The sequence below is a fragment of the Antechinus flavipes genome, chromosome 3 (genome assembly GCF_016432865.1).
Source record: "Antechinus flavipes isolate AdamAnt ecotype Samford, QLD, Australia chromosome 3, AdamAnt_v2, whole genome shotgun sequence".
Lineage (NCBI taxonomy): Eukaryota > Metazoa > Chordata > Mammalia > Dasyuromorphia > Dasyuridae > Antechinus > Antechinus flavipes.
Genome location: NC_067400.1, coordinates 614,783,403 through 614,804,208, shown reverse-complemented (window position 1 = coordinate 614,804,208; position 20,806 = coordinate 614,783,403). Strand labels below are relative to the sequence as shown.

At 59.2% G+C, this 20,806-nt stretch overlaps 4 protein-coding genes across 6 annotated transcripts; 3 read left to right on the top strand and 1 right to left on the bottom strand.

Moving 5' to 3' along the window:
- Nucleotides 1-361: 361 nt before the first annotated feature.
- Nucleotides 362-5,801, top strand: LOC127556231 (homeobox protein otx5-like). The gene is made up of 3 exons (XM_051989254.1): nt 362-537; nt 4,794-4,945; nt 5,118-5,801. The coding sequence occupies exons 1-3, from the start codon at nt 426-428 to the stop codon at nt 5,799-5,801; spliced, it is 948 nt and encodes a 315-aa protein (XP_051845214.1). The 5' UTR covers nt 362-425.
- Nucleotides 5,802-10,385: 4,584 nt separating this feature from the next.
- Nucleotides 10,386-15,168, top strand: PRSS16 (serine protease 16). The gene is made up of 12 exons (XM_051990869.1): nt 10,386-10,455; nt 10,546-10,682; nt 11,424-11,523; nt 11,722-11,851; nt 12,346-12,469; nt 12,621-12,698; nt 12,778-12,825; nt 13,344-13,622; nt 13,696-13,837; nt 14,231-14,410; nt 14,492-14,637; nt 14,744-15,168. The coding sequence occupies exons 1-12, from the start codon at nt 10,386-10,388 to the stop codon at nt 14,804-14,806; spliced, it is 1,497 nt and encodes a 498-aa protein (XP_051846829.1). The 3' UTR covers nt 14,807-15,168.
- A 104-nt stretch (nt 15,169-15,272) lies between these two features.
- Nucleotides 15,273-16,651, bottom strand: ERICH4 (glutamate rich 4). 2 transcript variants are annotated; one of them, XM_051989257.1, is made up of 2 exons: nt 16,214-16,651; nt 15,273-15,709 (listed from the first exon to the last, which is right to left on the bottom strand). In XM_051989257.1, exons 1-2 carry the CDS (start codon nt 16,373-16,375, stop codon nt 15,527-15,529), a joined length of 345 nt encoding a protein of 114 aa, XP_051845217.1. In that variant the 5' UTR covers nt 16,376-16,651; the 3' UTR covers nt 15,273-15,526. The 2 variants fall into 2 exon arrangements, with proteins under 2 accessions (XP_051845217.1, XP_051845218.1); XM_051989258.1 differs by having other exon boundaries at nt 15,273-15,694; nt 16,214-16,648.
- Nucleotides 16,652-16,700: 49 nt separating this feature from the next.
- On the top strand, nt 16,701-20,741 carry DMAC2 (distal membrane arm assembly component 2). Of its 2 annotated transcripts, none has more exons than XM_051989253.1 (6): nt 16,701-16,854; nt 18,422-18,645; nt 19,012-19,092; nt 19,348-19,484; nt 19,567-19,729; nt 19,828-20,741. In XM_051989253.1, exons 1-6 carry the CDS (start codon nt 16,837-16,839, stop codon nt 20,051-20,053), a joined length of 849 nt encoding a protein of 282 aa, XP_051845213.1. In that variant the 5' UTR covers nt 16,701-16,836; the 3' UTR covers nt 20,054-20,741. The 2 variants fall into 2 exon arrangements, with proteins under 2 accessions (XP_051845213.1, XP_051845212.1); XM_051989252.1 differs by lacking the exon at nt 16,701-16,854 and adding an exon at nt 16,901-17,181.
- Nucleotides 20,742-20,806: the final 65 nt, after the last annotated feature.

The window sequence follows — 20,806 nt, the reverse complement described above, 5'->3', positions numbered from 1 at the left end:
GTTATTGTATTTAAATCTTCCCTCTGCAAACTCGTGTTCTTCTCCAGTCCGGGAGCGCTCTCCCTGGGAGTCTCCCTCAGTCTGAATTTCCCCCTGTCTTCTCTCTTCCAGGGGGGCTCCAGCACGCGCTTCCCGCCGCATCCCGACTCTCTCTCATGTCTCTCCCTCTCCCTGGCTCTCTGGATTTCTCTTCCTTTGCACGCAGCTTTCTGAGCCCCCGTCCCTCCTCTTCCTCCCTGGCTCTCTGGGGCTGGTGAGCCCTAAAGTACTTTCCCACCGCCAGACCTTTTTCCTGAGGGAGGGCTCCACCCGCCCTTTTCTCCTTATTCTCCTTGATTGCCTGAGGTGGGAGGCTTACCGCAGCCCTGACTGGCCCCTCCCACCATCCTTTCAGCCTGGACCCCTGGGTCCCTGGTCCCGGGAGCATGATGTCCTCTTACCTCAAGTCCCCCCCACCCCATTACTCGGTCAACGCCTTGGCCCTGACGGCACCCGCCCTGGAGATTCTGCACGGGACCCCCGCCGCTGGCTATTCAGGTGAGTGTCCGGGGCAGGTGGACCCTGGAAGGGGAAGGAATTGGCTACCGGTGGGCCGGGAGCTCCAAGTCGGTTCGTTTTGCTGCCTCGTTGTGCGGAGGGAAGCCTGGACTGTGACCAGCTCTGGAGGGAAGGGAGGGAGAAAGAATTGTGGGAGAGGGCTGAGGGAGAAGAGAAAGGGAAGAAACGAGGGGACATGCTGAGAAAGGGAGAGAGGTCGCAGGGAAGGAGGCAAGACCCTTTGACTGTTACTGGGAAAAGGAGAGGGGACAGGGGAGAAAAGGATCCAGAGGTAGAACTTTGTCAATCCATAGCTCTAAGTTTGCAATAACCCGTACATACTCTTGTGAGGGGGAGAGTCCAACTCTTACCTGGAAGCTCAGGAAAGCGCCATCGCCAGAATCTGTCTCCATTTGAACAAAACATTTGCCAGATTCTCATGTTCTCTTTTTGGTGGAAAAGTGGGAGAAATATGGTAGAACTGGATGAAAAACCAAACAGGCCCAAAGAGTAACCCCTGATGAATTGATATCATAATGGAACAAGTCATTAGTGGAGTTTTAAAGTGATCTGTGCTTTGCCTTGTCTAGTGTTAGTGAACAACTAGGTATTAAGCACCTACTATGTGCTAAACAAGACCGGAGAGACAAAGAAAATCAAAAGACAGATTTTTTTTTTCTTAGTGCTTGGAAATTTTATTAAGGGAGAAGCATGATGAAAAAAGCCAGAAAAATGCGTCATGATCCACACAGGAAAAGCGCTACCATGAAGGGAAGTTGAAAAAGTTCTTGGAGAAGGGATTTTGTCTTAATTTTTATTTTTTATGATAGCTTTTTATTTGCAAGATATAGGCATGGGTACTTTTTCAGCATGGACCCTTGCAAAACCTCTTCTCACTGGGATTTTTTTTTTGAACTTTATTTATATTTTTAAAAATTTTATAATAACCTTTTATTGACAGAACCCATGCCAGGGTAATTTTTTATAACATTATCCTTTGCACTCATTTCTGTTCCGATTTTCCCCTCCCTCCCTCCACCTCCTCCCCTAGATGGCAAGCAGTCCTATATATGCTAAATATATCTAACTGGGATTTTAAGGGGTTTTATTTTTATTTGCAAGATATATGCGTGGGTAATCTTTCAGCATTGACCTGTTCCAACTGGGATTTTATTTTTATTTTTATTTATTTTATTTTTTTAATAGTGTTTTATTTTTCAACGTTCACCTTTGCAAAAACCTTGTCTTCCAAATGGTTCTCCCTGTCAGAAAGCAATCCGATAGGGGTTAAATATGCACAATTAGGAGGGATTTTCCTTGAAGGAAGAGAATTTCAGACAGGAAGGACAGTGGAAAATGCCTTGTTTAAGTGGCAGCAGAGACTGTCCCTGAGGACTTGGGGATATAATGTGAAGACCAGCAAGGTAGAGAGAAGACTTGAACACCAGACATAAAAAGGATTTTATTGTATTCGATACTGGAGGGCAAAGGGAGACAGGGAAGATAATCGAGGTCACTTTCAGCCTGTCAAGATGGTGCTCCCTTGACACATTATAATAAGCTCTTTGTCTTGAGTTTTGCCTCGTTACAGCTTGAGAAAACCCAACGATTTTCCTTTTAACAGACCAGAGATAGGGTGGCAACCCAGTCGCAATAGTTAAACTGGGAGATGAGGACCTCCAGCAGAGCAGAATGGCAAAAGGGAGAAGGGGATGGATCACGCGAGATTTAAAAAAAAAAAAAAAAGCCAATCTCATCTTGGGGTTGGATCAGATATGGGGGATGAGGAGTAAAGAAAGGCTCTCTCCTTGGTTTTGAAGTTGCCAGCCCGAGCGAGTGGGAAGGATATGGTGTCTCAGATAGGAACAGGGAAGGTGGGAAGAGCAGGGTTTGGCGTGTCGGGCGGGGCGAGGCTTTCCATCGTCCAAGAATTGCTCTGGTTTGTTGAGGACTGAGAAAAGGCCATCGGATTTGGCCAACGGTAGTGACTTGGGAAGTGTGTTTGTCGAATGATTAGATCCGGAAGCTTGACTAGAATCATTTAATCATTTAAGAAAAGAGCAATTGTTAGGGAAGACCTGGGCCTGCTTATCAGACTCTTAATTTGCCTTGGAGTGGTAGATAAAGGTGATCAAATCTGGAATCTTAAAGATCTCACTCTGGAAAATCTTCCGGGAATTGTTAAGGGCTTTGGAAAATCACCTGCCCTAATCCAACCTTTTCCCAGAAAAATCTCTGAGGGTTTATGGTTGAATTGTCCTAGTGTCTGTGGTCCCATTTGGCGTTTTCACTGGAGGGATTTGCCATTACTTTCTCATTTGACAGATGAGGAAACTGAGGCAAATTTTGACTTGTCTAGGATCACAAATGATGTGGGCCTGAGGTTGAATTTGAACTCTAGTCTTCTGGGGATCTATGCACTAGCTTTAAGGATTACAATTCAAATGCCGCGTGGCTGTTGAGAAAACCTACTAAGCTCTATTGGTTTCACGGTTTTTTTTGGAGGTATTATTGAAAATGGGCTACATTAATACAGATTTGCTGGGACTGGTTCTACTTTAAGGAGTAAAATTGAGCCAGGAAGATCTCGAGTTCAAGTAGGACCTCAGACACTAGCTGTGTGACTTTGCCTCAGTTTCCTCGAGTGTAAAATTGAAATTAATTATGAGGATCAGATTCAATAATATCTATAAACGTGAAGTACCATGCCCAGTGCACAATAGGCATGATGTAAATGCTTATTCCATTCCTTCTTGAGATCCCCAGCGTCCTTCCTGATTTCCCGTGACCTGCTACTGATCGCATCCTGAACCACTCTACATTGATTTTGTGTCTGTTTTGTATTACTTAGCAGGGAGAAAGTTCTGTCTACTTTGGGGGGGCTTGTTGACTCATGGAGAGCAGAGACTGTCAGCTTTGGGGTTTCTATCCCCAGCACCTAGAAAAATGACTGGGACAAGTAGACACTGATTCTTGGCCACATCTGGAATATTTTTATCCACTTGTGCTCAAGGGTATTGATGAGTTGGAGAACTTCCAGGTCAATGTAGGGATCTAGATTGTGCCGTAGGAGCAAACCAGGCCGGGGCTGTTTTTGAGGTGAAGGATTGCACTACCTCCCAGAAGGCGGGAAGGGAGAGCCCTGGGTGATGGAGGACTTAACCATCCGGCAGTTTGCCTGACAATGAGAATTCTCCCCCAGTGGAACCCGGTGGATTCTCTCTCACTGATGGTTCAGCAATATTAAAATAATGACTTCTCCAAGTTAAGGGTTGGACTAATGAGCTGCTCACACCTCTGGTTACCTCCCTTCTAACTCTCAAGATTCTGTGTCCCATTTTACAAAGACTTAAAAAAAGAACTTCTTTCTCATGGAAAAGGGTCTTCTGGCTCCTTGAGTCTAGACTTATTCCAGAGCCCCTTCACACATCCCCTTTTGCCATTTCCTTTTTTGAGAACCTGGTGCTATCCCCATTTTACAGATGCAGGAACTGAGACCCATTGCAGGAAAAAGACTTGCCCAAGATTACATCAAATCAAGGGGACCAGAAACCAGGTCTTCAGATGCTCAGGTCCAAACCTCTTTCCCCCGAATCCCATGGCTTCTATGGGGAGGGAAAAAGGTGGAGGGGAGATGGAAGAGAAAAAGATGAAAGTAAAAAGGGACAGGGGAAGTAGGGACGCGCTGAATTGGAAATCAAAGAGTGGGTTCAAATGTAGATGATGCTCGTGTGACCTTGGACACTTGTGCCTCAGTTTCCTCACTTGGGCATAATGAGTCTGGAGAAGACTTCTCTGGGATCTCCAGTGTTTAAGGACTGGAAGGAGCATCTTTTGGAAGAGATTATTTCCAAAAAAAAAAAGAGAGAGAGAGAGAGAGATTATTTCCCTGGAAACCCAGAAGCTCCTAAGGTCCGGGTCCGGACTAGAAGCCAGGGGAAACCTGTGGTAGATGAGGGAGGGGTGGTCCCGCGCCTGGAGGTCTCCAAGCCAATGCTGGACCTCGGCTCTGAGCTCCGGCTCCGCCGGGAAAGGCTGCTTTCTTGCATGGTCGCTCCAGGAAGGCTGAGGGGCCCTTCTGGGGCTACAGAAAGAGGAAAAAGGAAGGAGATGGTAGGAGAGCATGGGGAGAAGGTATAGAGAAGGGAAGAGCATCCAGAGGTGACTGAAGAACCAGAAAGATGGAGGGGAGGTCACGCTCTCCCCCAGTCCTGGTTTCCCCACGGCTCCTGACGAGACCATCCTTCCTTCCCCAGGCACGCCACGGAAGCAGCGCCGGGAGCGGACCACGTTCACTCGGGCTCAGCTCGACATCCTGGAGGGCCTTTTTGCCAAGACTCGGTACCCTGACATCTTCATGCGGGAGGACGTGGCGGGCAAGATCAACCTCCCAGAATCCCGAGTCCAGGTCTAGCCTTGGGCCCCTCTCCCCTGAGCCCCTTGGGCCCCCTCCCCTTCCCCTCTGGCCATGTGTCCATGGTCTCACGGAGCACTAGGTTCCTGGCATTGCCCCCCTAAGTGGCGGCCCCCCGACTCCTGGTGGTCTTCCCCTTCTAAATCTCCCCCTCTCCCCCGGACAGGTTTGGTTTAAGAACCGTCGCGCCAAGTGTCGCCAGCAGCAGCAGCAGCAGCAGCAGCCGGCGGGTGGGGGGGCGTCCAAGGCCCGGCCCCCCAAGAAGAAGGGCATCTCCCCTCCCCGAGGTGGAGCGGATCCCGGGCCCGAGCCTCCCGGCTCCTACAGCCCGGCCCCGGCCCCCTCGGGCACTCCTCCGCCAGCCTCGGTCTCCATCTGGAGCCCCGCCCTGTCTCCGCTGCCGGACCCCCTGGCCGCCATGGGGGCAGCGGGGGGCTCGTCCGTCTGTGCCCAGCGCGGCCCCGGGGCTTCCGTGGCCGCCTCCTCTTCCTACGCGCTGACTTACACGCCGGCCCCAGCGGCCTTCAGTGCCTCCTCGTCGCCATACGGGAGCTCTAGCTCCTTTTTCGGGGGTCTAGACTGCAGCCCCTACCTGTCACCCATGGGGTCCCAGCTGGGCGGACCCGGCTCTTCGCTCAGCCCCCTCCCTGCCCCTGGCATGGGGCCCCACCTGGGCCAGTCCCCGGCCTCCCTGTCAGGTCAGAGCTTTGGGGCCGGGGGCCTGGGCTTCAGCCCCGTGGACTGCCTGGATTACAAAGACCCCAGCAGCACCTGGAAATTCAATTTCAGCACGACGGCCGATTGCCTGGATTACAAGGATCAGGGTTCATGGAAATTCCAGGTGTTATAGATAAGGAAGGGAGCGCCCAGTCCGTCCCTGCTCCCTACCAGAGCAGGATTCCTCCTTCTGAACCAGGAAAGAAAAAAAGGAAACTCTCACCATCTCACATTGGATTCAGGATCCTGGTCGCCCATTTGTCACCTTCGTAACCTTAAACACTTCTCTTTCTGGGTCTCCCTCTAATTTTGGGGGGCAATGACCTCCAAGGTCACTATTAGCAGCTTAATGGAAACAAAAGTCTATGGTTTTGGCCGGAGACGAGGAACTCGCTTTTAGCTCTCGCCTCTGGGGTCTCTTCTACAGTTAGAAGAACAAAAATTCAAAAATAGGGGGGCCTACCCCCAAAGGACTGAGCTGACCAGCTGAAAGCTCCCCCGGCCAAGCAGGAAAGGACTCGATTTTCCTGGGCCTTTGGCAACCTCTGCCCGGCCGTGCAGCGGAAGAAACGGCGTGTTTGGGACCCAGGCTACCCCACTGGCGGCACACGGCCGGGGGCGCAGTCCTTCCGCTTCTGACACGGCCGAAGGACGAGAAAGGAGCGGCTGAGGGAAAACGAGCCTGGGCAGACTTTGGGCAGGTGGACCCCTTCACAGCAATCTTCCCGCCCTGTCAAAGGCCAGAAACTCGCCCCAAACTCCAGGGCTGGGCGCCCTGGGAGGAAGAAGCGCCGACCTTGGCCTCCATCGGGGGCCTGTACGGGGTCAAAGATCTGGCAGGGGCTCGGGCCAGCTCTCCCGAAGGCCGTTCCCTAGACTGCTGGGCCCCGGACCCTCGGCGCGGCCCCGGACCCTCGGCGCGGCCCCGGACCCTCGGCGCGGCCCCGGACCCTCGGCGCGGCCCCAGACCCTCAGCACGCCCGCTTGGCCAGTGGGTTTTGTTTGTTTCTGGAGGCACTTCAGTGACTCGCCAGCAGCACACAGCCCGTCCGATTTGGATCTCCCTCCTGGCTCCGGGCCGGGGCTCCAGCCACTCCTCCACCCAGCCGAGTTTCCACAAATGTTGGGACAAGGTCCTGGGCGGGCTTGGAACAGCGGGAGATCCGCGGGTTTCCCTCTCCCTTCATCCCACACTTTGTCACCGGGGAATCCCGCGGGAGTGTCTTCTGCTTAGTTCATGTTTCAGTCGTCACTAAATTGATTCTTCTGCTCAGAGGGCGCCCGCGGGGGCATTTGGAAAAGGGAACTGGGAAGACCCGGCGTGGCAGCCAGAGTGCCAGGGGGGCCTCGGACCTTACTGATCATCTTGATTCTCCCGTTAGCTGCGTCCGGAACAAGGACTCAGCTTCTCTGTGTAATGGGAGGTTTGCGCAAGACGTGGTCCCTGCCCTGAGCAGCTGTTGGGCTCCGGGGCTCAGTGGCCAGAGTCCGAGAGCCTCTCCTGCCGGCTGTGTGGCTCCGGGCGAGTCACTTAACCCTGTTTGCCTCAGTTTCCTCGTCTGTTCAATAAGCTGGAGAAGGAAATGGCGAAGCATCTTTGCCAAGAAAACCCCCAACGGGGTCACAAGGAATCGGCTCAAATGACGCGCCAGGAGGCCCTGTGCTAACGGCTAAGGTTACAAAGCCCAAACTAGCCCTGCCCTCCCTCGTGGGGGAGACGGCAGAAGGAAGGCACTAGGAAAAGGGGGTTCCTGTAGAAAGCGAGATTTTAGCTAGGTCCCAGAGGAAGCCTCCGTGGGGGGAGTAAGGAGCATCCAGGAGACCCGTGTGGGGAACAGTATGGGAGCCCTGGAAGGAGCTGGGAAGGTCTCACATCGTTTCACATAGTTCCAGGATCAGAATGTAACTGAGGCCTCAGTTTACTCAGCTGTAGAATGGGATTGCAGCAGATCTCAAGGTTTCCTTCCAGCTTATGTCCCCGAGAGTGTAAATGGTTCCCTTGGAGCTTTCCCGGGTTGGGCGTTTTCCAGTTATTTCTGACAGGAGTCAGCAAGGTCCCACCTCTTTCCAACTTAGCCCTTCTCATGGACCCTTCCTTGGGGATCCGGGGGAGTCCAGACCCGAGAGCATGCTCTCACCTATTCCCAGAATCCCACTCTTCCTCACCAAGTAACCCCCACCCCCTTCTTGCCACCTAGATCATTCTGAGTCAGTATATAGTGAGAAGACCTTTCCTCCCCTGAATTTTATCCATTTCAATAAAAACAAAGCAGAACAGCACCCTGACCTTGGAGCATCTGATTTCTTGGAAGGTGGGAAGGAAAGGGGGCTTGGCTGTGGGGAGGTCTGCCCAGTCCCTGCTCTATTTCGGGCTCAGTCTCCATTTAACCCCCCCACCCCCACCCCATCCTGTTTCTTCTGCATCCATCGCACATTTGCCCCTTAACATGGGCAGCCGGGTTGGCCCGGGCCACAGCCCAGCCCAGACTCCCTCCCTCCCCTCCGCGATCTAATTTTGCAAGCACCAGCTCCAATCCTCTTAGCCTGGCCTGTCCCTGGGGCCTTCTCAGCAGGTTGGAGGGGATTTGGGGGAGGGACGGGCGGCTGAGCCTGGTGGGAAATGGGGACACAGTCTCCCTTCCTCTCCGAATAACATTTGTGGCTGCTGCAGAAAAACCGCCCCAAAGGGTGGTCTGGAGAGACCCCGGGGCCAGAGAGCACCGGCTCCCTGGCTCCCTCGGGCGCCTGGACTTGTCCCCTGCAGGAATAGAGTTCCCCGGGCCGGGACTTTCTGGGCCTGGGCAGTGCCCCCCTCGCCTCTCCACTAAGGGTTGCCTTTCTCCCGCCCACACCCCCTAGTGCCCCAGTAACACGGGAGGTTGGGGGTTGCCCAGAATCTGGGGGGGCCTTTGGCCCTCGGTTTGCCGAGAGGTCTCGGCCTGGGAGTGTCCCCCTGTCCGGATCTGAGGGGACCAGACCCCGACCTAGAAGGGGCCTTGGGAGCCAGCGCCAGTCTGGTTGCCTTATATTTGGGGAAACTGAGGCGCAGAGAGGGCTCGGCTCACAGATGCGTCCGGGCTGCCTCGGCCATGGTGGACGCGGGTCCAGTCCCAGGCTTGGGTCACAGAGGACGCTTCCCCTGCTTCTGAGAGGGAGGGGGGTAGATTAATTGAGGCCTTAATCCACCTAATCCCTGGGACAGATGGAGGGGGGAGCAGGGGGGACTAGGCCAAGCCGGGGCCTCCCCCTCCCCTTGCTGAGCCAGACTGGCCTCTGGAAACGCCGAGCTCCCCAGGAGCTTTCTGGGTTATGGGGCAGCTGTGGGCGGGTCCCAGGGCAGGCGGCTCTTCCCCTACAGCCCTCTGTGTTCTGGGGTGGCAAGCGGGGCAGATGCCCGGGCCCCCAACCAGGAACTTCCCCTGGGAGGCCCAGAACACAGGGCCAGAGCCAAAGCCTGCAGAGGCAGTGCGGACACAATGGGGGACAAGGGCCAGCGAGGGATCTCTGGAGAAGGGGGCCAGAAGGGGTTCGTCCGGCTCCTTTCTCCTGAGTTGTTCCATGCCGGGGTCTCCCCAGCCCCCTCCCCCTGGCCCAGCTGCCAAAGGCCAATCTGAGTCACGCCACTGGTCCCCGCCTGCAGTTCTGGGGCTCCTGCATTTTAGGGCGCAGCCATCCCGGTCTGGGGGGCCCTTCCTCACCTTGGGCTCCTTCCAGAGACCATTCGGACGACTCTACTCCATCTGCTTATTGAACAAATCATGTCATTTTTCTGACTCGGTTTCCTCTTTTGTAAAATGAGGAGGGGGATGGCTGCTAAAATCTTTCCCAGCTCTAAATCTATGATTGGTAGTTGTTGGAGTCCTTGTTCTTCCTTAAAATAATATAAACGGTTCTCTGGGGGAGAAGGGAGGTTTCTCGGGGAGGTTTTCTGGAGGCAGCCTCGGTTCAGATCAAGAATTACCCCAAGTGCAGGCAGCTGGTAAAAATGCAAACGTTTATTTCTCCTTCCAAGTCTTGTCTCTTTCCTTGGGCCCGGATAGCTGGATTCCTCTCTCTGCTCGGTTCTGAGAGCTCCTGCAGCTCTGCCCCAGCCGGCACCAAGGGAAGAGTTGGAATGAATCTTTCTTGCCTCCGAGAGAGGGCTTGTGGCTCTCCCAGAGTGTCTGTGTCTGGCCCAGAGTGCTCCTCTCCCGTGTAATTCACTGAACTCTAACTGGGCCTCTGCTTTCGTATCAGAGAGAGGGGTTTTCTCCCAGCGGGCTCTCTGGGCCTAAGGGCTTCCAGTGAGGTGTGAATTCGGAGATCTCCTACCAAACCCTGAAATCTCCCACAGTGTGAACTCCATGAGTAAAGGTGTGAACACAAGCGTTGTAGCAATTAGTTCTACTTAGTGCCTTGTTTCAGGTTCTGGCCCAAAACGTCTCAACTCTAATGAGTTAGCGGTTTGTAAGGACTGCAACAGGTAGTAATTGTAGAGATCGACCACCTCTAGAGAGGAGAGAGAGATGGGGCCGGAGGAGGGAGAGCCTGCGTCTGGGGGGTAACCTGAGAAAGGAATGGGGGGGCTGCAGATGTCTGGGCAGGCTCCCGCTGGGCTTGGGGCATTCCTGGTGAGCTTGGGCTGTTCCTAGAGACGCATGTCCAGACTGGGGGCGGGGGTATTATAAGGGCCCTCAGGGGAGCTCCCAGATCGTCCCCTCTCTCCGGTATCTGAGCCATGGCTCCTGCTGCCGCTCTCCTGCTGGCTCCGCTCCTCTTGGGGTCCCTCTGGGGGCTCTCCGCTGCAGGTGTGTCTCCCCCTTCGCCGAGGACCGGGGCGGGGGGAGGTCCCTGAGTCTCCCAGGCTGAGCTCTGCCTTTCCTCTCGCTCCTTCCCAGGCTCCCTCTTGAGCCGGTTTGGGGAGCACGTCCAAGAAGCGCAGGCTGAGCTGGGGGAGCCGAGTTCGGCGAGGGAGGGCTGGCTCTGGCAGCCCCTGGATCCCTTTAACAGCTCGGACCGACGCTCCTTCCTGCAGGTCAGCTCCCCGGGCCTCTGTCCCCCAGCCCCCCAGGGACCTTTCCTCATCTGCTCTCAGAACAATCCTTCCCAGAATTCAGCTTCCCTCCCTGACCAGGCCTGTGGCCTCAGCCCGGGCCTGTCTCCTCAGTCCGGGTCCCTCGCCTTAGCCCAGGCCCATCCCCTCAGTCCGGGTCCCTCGCCTCAGCCCGGGCCTGTACCCAGATACATTCTGGGGTACAAATCCTTTCCCCAGGAAAAGTTCCCTCCACACTCATCCTGGGCCCGAGGCCCTGAAATCTCTCCCAACCTTTCTTGCTGGACCCCATGTTTTCTGTCTAACCTCCAACACCCAAAGTTTTCCCCCCGCACAAATCCTGGGTAGCCCAGCCCCACTCGGGAACGTCCCCAAATTGTTCTCGGATAAAATATGCTGAGGGTCTGACCCGCTGCCGTCCCAGGCTGGCTTGTCCTTCTGCAGCCGGGGGCGGCCCTGCTGGGGTTCCCTGACTCCCCGTCACCCTCGGGGAGCAGGAGCTCGAGGGCCAGGAGCAGAGGGGAGGTCAGGGCTTGAGGCTGTGGTTGAATCAGGAGTGATGGGGGGGGGTTAGTGCAAGGGTGGATCAGTGACATCGTTGGCGCCATCCCCGTTTCCTGAGGTAAGCCTGGGGGCTTTCTTCCTGCCTGGGGGACCTGAGGAAGGCGATCTGCGGCTCAGAGAAGTGAGGGTGGTGGTCTCCCTTCCTCCCGCCCTGCTCAGAGGTACTGGGTGAATGCTGATCACTGGAGGGCCCCGGACGGCCCCGTGTTCCTGCACATCGGGGGCGAAGGCAGCCTTGGGCCGAGCTCTGTGCTTAAAGGTAGGGAAGGCTGCAGACAGGAGCCCGAGGGCCCTGAGAAGGGACGAGGCTGGGAGAGGGGGCCTCGAGCTGCGGGACCAGGGAGAAGCTCCCCATCCCGGGGTCCCTCAGGCTGGGGAGGGTCTCCCAAACTGCTGGGCCAGAGGCCTGGACGGGCATCAGCCCAGGGTGGCCCCTTCCATCAGCTCCCTCCCTCAGGTCACCCCGGGACCCTGGCCCCTCCCTTTGGGGCTCTGGTGGTATCTCTGGAGCACCGGTTTTACGGCCACAGCGTCCCCCCAGGAGGACTGGGCCTGGAACAGCTGCGCTTCCTGTCCAGCCGGCATGCGTGAGTGGTGGTGGGAGGGGGCCGAGGGGGAGCCAGGAGTCTCTCCCTCCCTCTGAGGGTCCGGCTGGGGCCCCTTCCCAGGGTAGGGCTGCCCCTTCCTCGGCGAAGGAGTCCTGATTCACCTGGGACTTCCTCCTGGCTGGGAGAAGGGACCGCCAAGCGCCGGACCCCTAGGTGGGCATTTGCCCTTCTCAGCTCCCCAGGTTTCTTTGCATCTCTTTCTCCCAGGGACAAGGGATGATAAGGTCATAGGTTGAGAGCAGGAGAACTCGGGGACCACGGAGTGCAATCTCTTCAATTTATGGAGGAGGAAACTAAACCACCCCCCCGGGGTGTGGAGGATCCTCCCATGGGGTGGAGGACGACCCCCCAGATATGGAGGACCCCGGGGTGTGGAGCGCCCCGGTCCTCCTCGGGCCTGCAGATTGGTCCGAGCGCCGTCCGCGGCGCCGCGGCGCTTCTCCATCCCGCTTCTCCCTCTGCCTCCCCCCCAGCCTGGCCGACGTGGCCTCCGCCCGCGTCCATCTCTCTCGGATCTACAACATCTCGGCCTCCAGTCCCTGGGTCAGCTTTGGCGGCTCCTACGCCGGCTCCTTGGCTGCCTGGGCCCGGCTGAAGGTTCGGGATCCTCCCCCTCTAGCCCACGTTGGGGGGTTAAGGGAGGGAGAGGCGGGGGCTGAGGCTAGAACTCAGCCGGGCCGGCCCCCTCTGGAGGCCCGAGGGGAGGACTGCCCCCCTTGGACCTCACGAGCCGGTCTCCCCCTCCTAGTTCCCCCACCTCATCTGGGCAGCCGTGGCCTCCTCGGCTCCCGTGCAAGCCCAGCTGGACTTCTCCAGCTACAACCGGGTAAGGAGACCCCCCTGCGAGCGGGCGCTGGGCCTGGGGCGGGTGAGGGCCAGATCTGGAGTCCTGCCTTCCCCCCCAGGGAGTGTCCAGGAGCCTGGCGGACCCCGCAGTGGGTGGATCCCCGAAGGTACTCTCTGGGCCGCGGGGATGTGGGGCCTTGGGGTGGGACTGGTTACCCCGGAGCTGGCGGGGTGGTCCTGGGGGGGAACGAGCTGAAAGCCTGCTGGGGACACCTGGAGGGCCCCGGGGTGAGCCAGTCCCCCCAAAGGGAGGCCCTTCTGATCCCCACCGTCCTCTCCCTTCGGGGAGCAGCGACTGACCAGGGAGGGCGAGGGGACCGTGGCTCAGTAAGGGCCCGGAAGGCCCGGCTCTGGCCTCCTCCTGCAGGATCCCCTTCCCTGGGCTCCGTTGCCTCCTCCAGACCTGGGGGTTCAGCTTCCCAGACTCCCTTTATCACCTGCGTGGCTTTGGCCGAAGCCTCCCCTTCGGGCTGTTGGGGGCAGGGAGACCAGGAAGCCCCGAGGTCCTGCCCGGCCTGGGGGCTCCTGGTTCCCAGGCGTCCGCAGCTGAGGGGAAGGCGGGTGGGCCTGGCGTCGGGCGCGGGGAGGAGGGAGGAGGGCGTCGTGACCGAGTTCCCCCCGCTAGTGCCAGAGGGCCGTGGCCCGGGCCTTCTCCGAGCTGGACCGTGGCCTGTCCGAGGGCCAGGAGGCCCGGGTGGCCCTGCGGGCAGCGGTGAGGGCCTGTGGAGCCCTGGAGGCCCCCGAGGACCAGGCCGAGCTCCTGGAGCAGCTGGAGGGGCTGGTGGGGGCGGCCGTGCAGTACGACCGGCAGGTCGGAGCGCCCCTGGACGTGAGCGGCCTCTGCCACCTCATCCTGGCCAACCGGAGCGGGGGGCCCCTGTCGGGGCTCCGGGACGCCGTCCAGGTGAGGGCCGGTCCCGCCGCCCTGGACCTCGGGGCCCCGGCTCCCTCGCTGAGACGCCATCTCTCTGCCGTAGCTTGTCCTGCAGGCCCTGGGCCTCCCCTGCCTGCCCAGCTCGAGGGCGGCTGCCGTGGCCGCCCTGAGGGACACCAGGCCCCGGGCCACGGGCCCCGGCGACAGGCAGTGGTTCTACCAGACGTGCACAGAGTTCGGATACTGTGAGTGACGCTCCTGCTCCGGCCGAGAAGCCCGGGGCGTCCAGGCGAGACCCAATCCCGCCTCCATCCGCCTCGGGCCCAGGAAGCTCCCGCCCCCCATCTGCGCTCGGGCCCCTGGCCACCCCCGGGGAGCACGCCAAGGGCCCCGCTGCAGACCCTCCAGCCCAGAGCCCAAGCCCCCCACTCGGCCCTCTCCTGGCCGGCTCTGCTCCCCCAGGCCCAGGCCAGATTTGCCTCTGTAGCATCCCTTCAGTGCTCGGGCCCCAGTCCCGACTCCCCTCGGCTGAGTCTCCGCCCTGCACAGGCCCACCTGTGCCCCGCAGGGACCTCCGAGCCTAACCTACCGCCCGTGAGCGTTGGTGGGGGCTCTGAGACCCGCCTCTGCCCCATCAGATATCACCTGTCAGGACCCCAGCTGCCCCTTCTCCAGGCGCAGCGCGCTCTCCGCCCAGCTCCAGCTGTGTGCCCGGGTGTTCGGGCTCTCGCCGGCCTCCGTGGCCGAAGCCGTGGCCCGGACCAACACCTACTACGGGGGCCAGAGCCCCGGGGCTACCCGTGTGATCTTTGTCAACGGTAAGGGGTGCGTGGCTCCCCGGAGACCCTCGCTCCCGGGATCACCCTAAGCGGCCCCTCAGCATCTCCCTCTGCCGCCAGGTGACATCGACCCTTGGCACGTGCTGGGCGTGCTCCGGGCCCCGCGGCCCTCCGAGCCGGCCCTGCTCCTGAGGGGCACGTCCCACTGCTCAGACATGGCCCCGGCCCGGCCCTCGGACCCGCCCAGCCTCCGCCTGGGGCGCCAGGTGAGCAGGGACCGGCCCTCCCAGGCCCCGCCCCCCCAAGTCAGAGGGGCAGGCAGGGGGGCGGGGGCTGGGAACTCAGGTCTGGCCTCCCCTTCCTCCCTGATAGAAGATCGCCCGGCAGCTCAAGGTCTGGCTCCGGGAGGCAGAAGCCCTCGGGGGGAGCTCCTGAGCAAGGGCCCAGGCCGCCCGGCGACAGAGGAGACTTCAGCTTCGTGGAGCCATTGGTGCCTCTTCTCTCCGAGCTGGGGGAAGTCCCGCGGCTCATCCCCCCCATTTCTCACCCCCCCGGGACCCCGCTGGCGAACGCACACTCACAAAAGTCGCCATGTTCCCGGCCACAATCCGTCCCCATCTCACCCCGCTGCCCACCTCGCTGTCGCCACCTCGTGAACTGCCACCCTCGCCTGGGACCCTCGCTCTGCTGCCCGGACGCGGCTCACGGGCAGACATTGTCGCTGGATCTGGGGGGTTTCTAGGCGCTCAGTGGGCAGAGCGGCAGATGGCGTCACCTTGTCCCTGAGAACCCCCAGCTCAGGTGATCCTGGCCAAGTTACTTCTGCAGACTGTTTGTCTGTAAACTGAGGGAGCGGACTAAATCATGCATAAAGTTTCTTTAAGCTCCATATCCTATGAGCTGAATCTTTAAAAATCTGGGACTCATTTATTAATATCTACATACAATAAGCAAACATCTGAACCCGAAATCTGTTTTCCTTAGAAAATTTCCACGCCATCATTATTATCGATATCGCATTCTCCCATCGATCAAACGGCAGCCCCTCTGTCCCCGACAGGGCAAAGTTCAAGAGCCTTCCCGGAGGAAGCCTCTGCTACATCTGGGGCTCCCTGGGGGGCTCTCTGGGGGGCGGCCGTCCTCGGCGCTGGGCTCTCAGATAGTGATTTCAAAGTCTGGGATGAGCCAATCGGTCGGGGAGGTCCGCAGACCTTCTTCTTCCTCATCCAAGTCGGCCTCGGCCTCCTCCTGGAGGGCCTGGATCTCCAGGCCCAGGGCACACAGCTGACTGAACAGTTGTAGGTCCATCCTCCGCAGGCTCCACTGTTGGGGAGAAGGCTGGTGAGGGGGATGGGGAGAGGGGGAGGGGCGGTCACAATTCCCGGCCTCGGTCCCGCAAGCCCCGGCACCCAGCGTCCGCTCCCTCTCAGCCTCCGCCTCCCCCTCCCCTCTCTCTGGGGAGTTTGTCCCCCCCAAGGGCTGTCTCTGCTCTTGGAACTCACAGTCACTCCCCGAAGACAATCTAGGACAGAAAGACTGGGGGGCGGGGCAGTGGTTAGAGTCCCCTCCATCCCTGCCCGGCTGGTCCCCGCCGCACATGTATCTGGCTCGGCTCAGCTCCCCGCCGTCCCCCGGCTCCCTCGGATGCTCCCTCGGATGCTCCCTCCGGCCTTGGCTTCCGCCGCCTGCCCTTTCTCCATCGGCCTCTGTCCCCCCCCCCCCCATTCCTCTGTCTCTCCCATCTCTTTGTCTCTCCCCATCTCTGTCTCTACCTCTCCGTCTCTCCCCATCTCTTTGTCTCTCTCTCCCATCTCTGTCTCTCCCCATCTCTCTCTGTCTCACCAACTGCTCCCACACGCAGCCCACGGGGTCCTGCGCCCGGGGCGCCCCGGCTCCGGCCCCTTCACGGCTCCAGGTCCCGCTGGGGTCTCGCAGGGCGCGGGGAGGGGGTCCCAGCTCCAGCGGGACCAGCCCGGCCCTGGCCAGCCGCCCCCAGGCCTCCATCGTGAGCTGTCGGGGCCACGCAGACAACGGGGCCAAAGTCCGCCCGGCCCGGGCTCCTGCTGCCTTCCCACAATCCCTCCTGCTGCCGGGGCACCCGCTGGCCCCTGACTGCCGCGGCCCCCAGCAGCAGGAGGGATGGAGGGCAGACTCCAGGAAGGACTAACCGGGGGCGGCGGCAGGAGAGCGCAGGACCTCGGAAAGATGCAGAATTAGGAACTCTGGCGCCTTTAAGAAGGGGCCGGGTCTAAGAAGGGAAGGAACCAATGAGTGGCCTAAAGTGGCGTGGTGGTGGCTTGTCTATTACCCAGAGGCGGGAACCTGAGTGAGATCGTAAAGGCTGAATTTAGGGAGGGAGGATCCAGTAAATGTCATGGGGGGGCGGGATCTCAAGAAGGAAGAGCCAATGATTGAGCAGTTGCGAGGGCGAGGCCGGCAGATTCTGGCCAGAGGAAAGAACCAAGATGGCGGCGCCCAGGGCGGTAGGTTCCCAGGCTGATCCAGGGGTTCTGCTGAAGGGAGACGACTTCTGGGACCAGACTCTTCCTAAGATTTCCTCTCCCACACTCGCGGCGGAGCACTGGATCTCAGAAAGTCACTGAGGCTCCTGGGGGGAGAGGGGCGGAAACGTGGACGGGGTTCGAGCTCCAGGGTCACTGGGGGACCGGGAAAATCGGCCTTTGCAGCAGGCCTGTCGCCAGAGGTACCTGATGGGATGGCCAATAAGAATAGGCAAGAGCACGACTGAGGACCAATGGGAGGATAAGGAGAGAGGGCCGAGCAGCCAATGGAGAATGAAGTGTGCTGAGGTGCCGGGTGAAATTGGGGCGGGCGAGTTGGCAAGGCAACTGGGACTGACTCTTCAGGGGAGGAGCAACCGGGGTGGGCAAGCCAAGGGGCGGAGCTTGCGTGAGAGTGCTGGTGTAGGGGCGGAACTGGAGATGCCCCTGGACAGGAGGGCGGGACACACCCGGGGCGGAGCTTGATTGAGAAAGGGGCGGGGCTGCCCAGGGGAAGGGAGCTAGCTGAATTGGATAGGGGAAATTGGGGAGTCCTAAATATGGGGTCTGGGAATAGTTTGAAACTTAAATCTGGGAATTGAAAAGAATTGGGGAATTTTAGTGATTCTGGAAAAAGCAGAAAATCTGAGGTTCCTTAGTGAGGTGGGGGACCCCCTGCCTGCGGGTCACCTCCCTCCTTCCCTCTTTCCTCCTTCCCCCTTTCTCTTTCCCTCCCACCCTTTTTTCTCTCCCTCCTCTCCTCCCTTCTTCCCTTCCTCCCTCTTTCCTAAATGCCTCTCCCTTCCTCTCCTTTCCTCCCTCTCTTTCCCTCCCTTTCCTTCCTTCTCTCCCTCCCTTTCTCCTCCCCACTCCCTCCCTCTCTCCTTCCCTCTCCCTCCTTTCTTCCTTCCCTCTCTCCGTTCTGTAATGGGCCAGAACTCTGGAGATCCTTACAAGGTGCTAACTCAGTGGAACTGATGAGACAATGGCTATCTGGTTTAGTGCGGGGCTGACTAGTTCCTAGTTCAGTAGGATTGATTTAATCTTACAAGAAATAATGGTTCCCTAGCGATACAACGATTGGCTTATGCTCGGTATGATTAACTGATTGAATTGTAATAGAGTATGCAAACTGGGGACAGCCATGGGGAGAAGACTTGACCAGCCTCATGGTGGCTCTTCTGCCTTTATCACTTCTCCGCGAAGACCGAGGACTTGGGCTGGTCCCGAGGTCCTCCAGAGAGCCAGTGTGGACACTGTATTTTAGTCACCCCGCGTGGGGGCTCTAGAACACAATGACACGCTTTGTCACCCCAACTCGGGGGCTCTGGAAAGCAGGCCATTCCATCTGGGTGTGCAGACTGCTGAGTGGCTGGTGACTGAGCTGCTGACAGGCTGGGAGACTGAAGGAGACCATGAAGACTTGGGACTTTATCCCTGACTATTCTCGTGGGGATTATGCAGCTGAGAGCGGGGCGGGTCCGAAGACCCTCCAGAAAGCTGGCCGGGACATTACACCCTTCCTCTTCTTTTGTCTGTTTCTTTGTAGCTTCTCAGAGCTGGACCTCCCACGTGCTCGGGAGGAGGGACCCTCAGGAGCCTGAGCAACCAGAGTAACTTTGGCTACCGCCCTAACCCCATCTATGACCTGAGCCCTGGCCGTGACCGCCCGCGGGGCGTGCTGGCCACCATGGCTTCTCGATTCTACGACGTGGAACAGTTACGCGATTGGATTGCCCGTTTCCGGAGCTGGAACCTGTATAAGATGAACAAGTGAGTGCTTGGTGCAGGTTTCTGAGGGCCAGGGTGTCAGAGATGGAAAAGCCTTTAGGAGCCCGAGTCCAGTCCCTTCCTCTTCAGAGAGGGCAGCGCGCTCAGCCCGATCACATCGAGGAACCCGAGCCGCAGGCCGTCAGCCGGAGACGGCTGAGCCCCCTCCCCGTTTGGGGAGACTGTGCTGCCTCCAACGGGGTCCCCATCCCGGGCGTTCCCCCCAAGATCCACCTTTCCCCAATACTTCTGGACTAGAGGATGGCAGTGGAGCCCCCATTCAGCAATCACGTGTTAGAGCCTGTGGTCGAGCTAGCTGTCCCCTTCCTCCCCCTCCCCACTCTGAAGTAAACCCCGTTCTCAACCCAGGGTGTTCAGCTACACCTTGAAATACCACAGCGCGGACGTGGCGGGGGCTAACTTTATCCTGAACCAAGGAGGAGCGGTCAGGTGAGAGCTGGAGAGATCCGGGCGTCCTCTTTGGGGCGACTTGGATCTGGGGACTCCAGGAGAGGTTCAGGGAGGCTTGAGTTTGATGGGGGCCTGAGCATTTACCGGGCGCCGCTGTGGGGGGGCAGTGCTTCCCAGAGAACATCTCACCTAATGGGGGGCTCAGGACGTGGGATCTGGGAGCCCTTTGGGTCATGGTAATGGGGCTGGGAGCTGCGGTCGGTGGGGGAACACTTGCCTGCTTTGACCTCTCAGGTTCCAGGACCAGGAGTGGATCCTGCCCCAAAACAAGAAAAGATTCTTTCAGAACTGCTCTCTCTTGGAGGAGCTGCCCCTGGAGGAGGTGGACGCCAGCGGCTGCATCATCAACTACTATGGGCTGAAGAACCTGGGTGAGGGGGCTGGCCAGGCTGGGGAGGGAGCTGACTGTGGCCGGAGGCCGGCCCTAATCCGCCCCTCCTCCTCTCCGGCCAGTGCGGCTGAGCGGGCTGCGGTCTCTGAGGCTGTGTGGCTGCCCCCACGTGGATGACTGGTGCCTGAGCTGCCTGCACCCCCTGGGCAGCTGCCTGCAGGAGCTCTCGCTGGCTGGCTGCCCCAGGGTCACCGAGCGGGGCCTGGCCTGCCTCCACCACCTCCGGTAAGAGCTCAGCCCACCCCCCCCGGGTCTCCCGGCTTCCCCCAGGGGCCCCCGGGCACGCGGTGTGCCCACCTCTGCCCTCCCCAAACTTCCTCCAGGAGCCTGCGGCGCCTGGACATCTCCAACCTCCCGGCCGTGTCCAACAAGGGCCTGACCCAGATCCTGGTGGAGGAGATGCTGCCCGATTGTGAGGTGGTCGGGGCGGACTATGCCGACGGGCTGGAGCTGCTTTCTGAGGACGAGGGGGCGGCGGAAGAGGAGGCGGCAGCGGGCACGGCAGCGGGTAAGGCAGTGGGCACGGCAGCGGGCGTGGAGCGGGCGTGACAGTGGGCACGGCAGTGGACATGGCAGCAGATGCAGCAGCAGGCACGGCAGCGGGTGTGGAACGGGCGTGACAGCGGGCACGGCAGTGGACATGGCAGCAGGTGCAGCAGCAGGCATGGAGCGGGCGTGACAGCGGGCACAGCAGTGGAAGCGGCAGCAGGTGCAGCAGTGGGTGTGACAGTGGACATGGCAGCGGGCATCCCAGGAGCCCCCACTGCTCCGGTGCTGCCTTAGATGCTCTGCGAGCCCCAGGATCCCTCTCTCCCTTGTACCACTGGGGCACACGTGGTGCAGGAGCCCGCCGGGACAGAGGGGCACCATCAGGGATGTCTCCCAGAAGCCCCTTTCCTCGCCTCCCTCCGCCCCCCGCACATTGGTGCCCCAGAAGTCAGCTTTGGCTGTTGTGTTCTGTTGCACCCCGAATAAGGGAGGGCGCCCCCCGCCCAGGTCATGCAGTTGTGCCCAGAATTCCCCTCCCTGGGGCTGGCAGCCGGCGTGAGGGATGGAAGGAACACGGGATGAGTGTGGCCCGCAGTCCCCCCGCCCCCCCCCAGCCTCTGCCGGGATGTGGTGTCTGAGCCGAGTCCATTAATTCCCGTCCCCTCCCCAAGGGCTTCATTAGTCTGAGGCCGGGAGGGGGTTGGGCCCCGCTTCCTTCACAAGGGATAATAAACATTGCTGGAAACCAGTCTGGAGTTGGGAGGCTCCCTGAGGGAGGGGAGGAGGAGGCTCCGGGGAGGCCGGGATGAGCCA